The sequence below is a fragment of the Vollenhovia emeryi genome, unplaced genomic scaffold (assembly GCF_000949405.1).
Source record: "Vollenhovia emeryi isolate VEMERY1.0 unplaced genomic scaffold, V.emery_V1.0 DF939444.1, whole genome shotgun sequence".
In the NCBI taxonomy this organism is placed as follows: domain Eukaryota; kingdom Metazoa; phylum Arthropoda; class Insecta; order Hymenoptera; family Formicidae; genus Vollenhovia; species Vollenhovia emeryi.
This window is the reverse complement of record NW_011966922.1, coordinates 43,618-48,928: the sequence shown is the minus strand read 5'-3', so window position 1 is coordinate 48,928 and position 5,311 is coordinate 43,618. Positions and strand designations below refer to the sequence as shown.

Genomic DNA, 5,311 nt, shown 5'->3' with positions numbered 1-5,311 from the left:
TAGGAATAATCGGATCCAAATTGCAGAAGCAGGACTTTATTCGACAATCTATTTCACCACCAGAACGATTAGCATTAACCTTGAGGTTTGTTTGACTTAACCAAATTAAATTTTTTAACTTAGTATTTTTTAGTGCATGTATGAAATAATAGGTTTGTAATAAACGTATTAGAGCACATTGGAGTAGAAGTATATTGGAACATGTGACACAAACAAACCTAATGTTATAAATTTTTAGTTAATGCATATATGTAATTAATACTATTATATAAAATATTGTAGATAATATGTACTAACTTCGTTTATATTTTCGGATGCTGTCAATTCATTAAATCCTTCAGCCATAATTTCATTTTTATACAAAGTAAAATAATTTAAATTTCAGCGTTGCTGGATCAATTCGCTACTAGTTGGACTGTGTCGAACTTTGAGCGTTTATTCGCTACATTCGCCATTCTGGCAGGAATTTATGGAGAGGGGGTAAAACGCCAGCTTTTATTCGCTGCATGAAATTGTGCCTTCACACCGACTTTGCACTAAACACGTACAGAAATTCTGTAATTGGTCATTATAAAAACATGTCGGAAGCGCAGTACGGATCGGCGCGAACGTGAAACAAAAGAACGAGTGCCCCTACTGGTTATACTGTGATCTAAGTGAGGTTTGAACCTGTTCGATGTAAACTGTCTGTTCTAGGTTAAGATTGGAAGATTTGATACAACAGGAAGAAAAAAGTAATTTTCAATCAATATGTCTTCAAGTAATGTTGGATTTTGTTCTGAATATTCTGGAAATATTGGAGATGGAGGAACATTTGAGTGACCTTACTCAATCAGAAATGCTAACAATTCTGAAATAAAAAAGTGAAAAACACGATATAGACAAAATGACATTACAAACCAAAATTAGTTGACATAAGAATTCGGATTTCTAAAACTTTAAACAGTATCAATGGAACTCACGTGAAAAGAATTAAACGGCTGAAACAGCTCTGAAAACTCTGATTCGTTCGGCATTGAGATTAGTGCTCGGCTTGCTCAGAGATCACGTGATTCAAGCTCGACATCTGCTCGCTCGCATCTCATTGTCAGATTTTTTTGCCGAACGCAGCTATTGGAGCAACGTGATCTTTACGGAGGAAGCATCTGTTTGGGGATATACAACCATTCCACGTGCCTGGTCAACTTCCACCGATAGATTAGTTCAATGGACCGTTAAACACCCTGTAAAGGTCTATCTGTGAGGCTGCTTTTCAAAACAGGGATTCGGAACATTATACCTGTTTATAGACAACTTAGATGCTCCGAAGATGCTCAAAATTTATAAAAAATATTTGTTACCGTTATTTGTTACTGCTGAACAATGCTTCAAAAGAAGAAACGAGGACTGGGTCTTACAGGAGGACAACGACCCAAAACACCGGAGCAGGCTTTGTACCGAGTGGAAAGAGCAGTCTGGCACCGTCACTCTTGATTGGCCGTCGCAGTCGCCAGATACAAATCTGATTGAAAATGTGTGGGCATATCTCAAGCACAAGCTTCGAGGAAAAAAAGTGTGCACTCTAAAGCAGCTGACACGACAAATTCGTTGCATTTGGAGATCTTTACCGAACGAATACGCCGTCAACTTAGTGGAAAGTATACCTCGGAGATGCCAGGCAATTATCGACGCCAGTGGCGACTGGACACATTATTAATGGTAATGCATTTTTCTTCTCATGGAGTACAACAAATACATGTACTTAAAAATAATAAAAAAATTTTTTTACAGATTAACTGTGCACGCTCTTAACAGACTGTATGTTTCCAAAAAACATGGAGAAGAAACATCGATGACTTGCAATAAGTGAAAAAAAAACGTAATTTCTCACATACTGCAATGTCAGTAATACGTAGTCACCACTTTGAAAAAGAATGTTAAGTGATAACTGCTTCCGGCAAGCTTATATTAAAAACAGGTGCTCTACCAACTAAATTTAATATGCCATTAAAATCAAAGTATATTTGGCATATGAATTAAAACAAAGTATACACGATACGGTATGTCAAATTTCATATTTACTCTTGTTCACATTGTAAATATTGTTTTGTATATTATTTAAGAATACGTTATATTTTATCAGAATGAGAGGCAGCCAAAGAATGAGTATGATTGCGAGAAATCTATAATTCCATCATTACCACAGCATCATGAGTCTATAATTCCATCATTACCATAGCAGCATGAGTCTACAATTCCATCATTACCACAGTAGCATGAGTCTACAATTCCATCATTACCACAGCAACATGAGTCTATAATTTCAAAACAAAGTTGTATGACTAAGTTTGATCAGAGGTAAAGTAACAAAGAGTTAGAGTAATATACAATTTAATAATTATTGTTAATAATGAAAAGATAAATTTACTTATAAATGTTTCTTTGCGTAGTGCAACTGTACAGAGCATGAAATATGATAACAATGATAAACACATAAAGGAAATTGAACGGTTAAGGAAAGCGTTAAAGATATGTCAACAGAAATGCAGAAGATATAAGAAGAAATTTGATTTATTAATATCGCTTACAAAGCATTTGCAAGATAAGCAGTTACTCTCCAAATGCTGCAGAAGACTTACAAGTAAGAAATATACAAAACGTAATTGCTTCAAATATTGTATAACATTAGAAGGAAAGCATTGGAAAGGAGTAGATTACGTCTGTAATAGATGTAGTAAACTTGTAAACTTGGTCTTAATCTTTAATCATTGGTCTTTCTTATTAATGAAATAGACATCGACGAAAATAATAACTTACAAAACAATCATATATTAATTATGTAAAATGCATTTTCCTGCAAGAGAATACTGTCGTTAATAGAAAAGGAGATGATAGAGAGACATTTGAAAAGTAATAAGAGAGGAGCATTTCCAAGTGAGCTAAAAACTTTTGCAGTAACAGTGCAACAACAGATTAAGACCGAGTTTACAGTTTTATTTTACGAAAGCGTACGAGTATGTTCGTAGGACATTTTCGAATATTTTACAATAAGAAAGTGGTATTTCTCTGTGGAAGGAAAACCTGGTATTACAACAGAAGCTTTAAGAGTAGTAGAAGCAAAAGTTAACGAAGCAACCCATATAGCACCGAAGCTTTCAGAAACATTTCAGAAACATTGCAACATTGCAACAATGTTTTCTGAAATGTTTCTGAAAGCTTTGGTGCTATATGGGAATGTCAGAAGAGAAACAATTATATTTTAAATCTGATAATCTCTTTAGGGTTGCCAGTAATAAACAACAATGGAAAGTTTAAGCGACTTTAACTGGCACATATTTAATAACAGCTAATTAAATAAATGTACAATGCGCGATGTTTCGTTCATGGGTTTTGGTTCTTTTCAAGCGCAATTTCTTAAATTCAGTCAGGCCTGTGCGCAATTAAGCGAAAGTTTAAAGTCGCTTAAACTTTCCATAATTATATTTTAGTCTAACTGTCGACGATATGTCTATACGAGAAGTTGTAGAAATCGACAATGATAAATGTTATGGATACATTGATTTAGGAACAAGTTCTGAATATAACGACAATCTTCCAGAGGCAAAATATGCATACTTCCTTTTATGTGTGTTAATAGTAACTGGAAAATACAATTGCATACTAATTGATACAATCTTTAAACGGCACTGAAAGAGCAAATCTAATAAAATCAGTATTAGCATCCTTACATGAAGGTGCCACTGTTATTCATATTATTATGGATGGCTCTGCAGCAAATATTTCTACAACGCAATGCTTGGATGCAAATCTATGTCCAAAGAATCTGCAACCGTACTTTATACATCCACAAACGAAAGAAAAAGTTTATACCCTATTGGATGCAGTTCACATGATAAAGTTAATTCGAAATTCATTTGCAAGTAGTACAAACATATATGATATTGATAGAAATAAAATACAGTGGAAATATATTTCCTACTTATTGTTAGTACAATTGCAAGAAAAGGAGCAACTTCATGCTGCTACAAAAGTAAGGATACGTCATTTAAATTGGTAACAGGAAAAGATGAGAGTAAAGCTGGCCATTGAAACGCTAAGCACTAGTGTTGCAAATGCTATAGATTTTTGTGCAATATTCTTAAACCTGGAACAGTTTCGTGATTCAGCAACTACGTCATTATTCATTCGAAATATGAATAATATATTTGATTTACTTAATAGTAGAAATCTATTGTGTAAAAATATAAGTCAAGCGCCAATATCATTCCCTGTTGAAAATACCCAATTAAAACCGATTGAAAATTTTGAATCTGCATGAATCTGGATTCTTAATGCGGAAAATACCGATTGACCCGGATAGGGTCAGATTTGAATCGTGTTCAATCAGGAATTTCCAGATAGATTTTGATCCGCGTCTATCGGTTTCAACCCGTGATAAAAGTTTGCCGAATGGAACCGATTGGCGCGGATTCAAGTCAATCCGGAAAAATTGTATTAAAAACGATTGACAGACTTCGTCAGAAAATCCGATAGAAACCGATTGTTACTGCTTCAATTCTATCTGGAAATACCGGATTGAATCAGATTACGGATTGAATCCGATTGACCTTGCATTTCCACCAATCCGGTGCCCGATTGGCCCGATTGATATCGAATTGAAACCGATGAATTTTTATAGAAATCAATGCGATATCTATCAGTTTGAATCGGGTATTTTCAGCAGGGTTATTCAACATTAACCGCATTAAAGATGATATCGAGAAATACGTGGAATATCTACAAAATATTTATTTAGATGATAAAAAAATTATCTATACAAAAAAGAAAACTGGTTTTCTAGGTATATTAGTTTGTTTATTATCTATAAAAGATTTAGCGGATGCACTGATTGCTACAGAAAAAATGAAATTCTTATTAAAGCCCGCTGCAGACGATGCTATTTTTCCTGCTGGATTGCTTGCGATTTACTAAATTACTAGGAATCCTGAGTGCTGAATGGTGCAACGATAGTAATTTATTAGATTGCAAGCAATCCAGCGGGAAAAATAGCATCGTTTGCAGCGGGCTTTACATACAATGTTGTTGGTCTGGATGATGACTCCCGGCCCAAGCACTGGACCGACACGGCCACGACAAACCAATAGACTTTGTTATATTAGTCAATGATCACGTTCAGCAGAACGTTTATTTTGCAACTGTTGGAAGTTTTTTCTGTGCTATTATTGGATTATTCCTCTGGTTCTAAAAATGTAATCTAATCTCAGTACAGAAGATGTTCAACAGTTGCAAAATAAACGTTCTGCTGAACGTGACCAATGCACAGTATAACCAG

At 34.7% G+C, this 5,311-nt stretch overlaps 1 protein-coding gene across 1 annotated transcript in view; it reads left to right on the top strand.

Annotated features, from left to right (window-relative positions):
• Positions 1 to 1,847, top strand: part of LOC105557611 — a 3,562-nt gene extending 1,715 nt beyond the window's left edge. The window contains exons 2-3 of the mRNA XM_012004891.1: positions 697 to 1,698; positions 1,771 to 1,847. Of these exons, the coding sequence (XP_011860281.1) occupies positions 697 to 859 (163 nt within the window). The 3' untranslated portion in view covers positions 860 to 1,698; positions 1,771 to 1,847. The remainder of the gene's footprint in view (positions 1 to 696; positions 1,699 to 1,770) is intronic.
• The last annotated feature ends 3,464 nt before the right edge of the window (positions 1,848 to 5,311 follow it).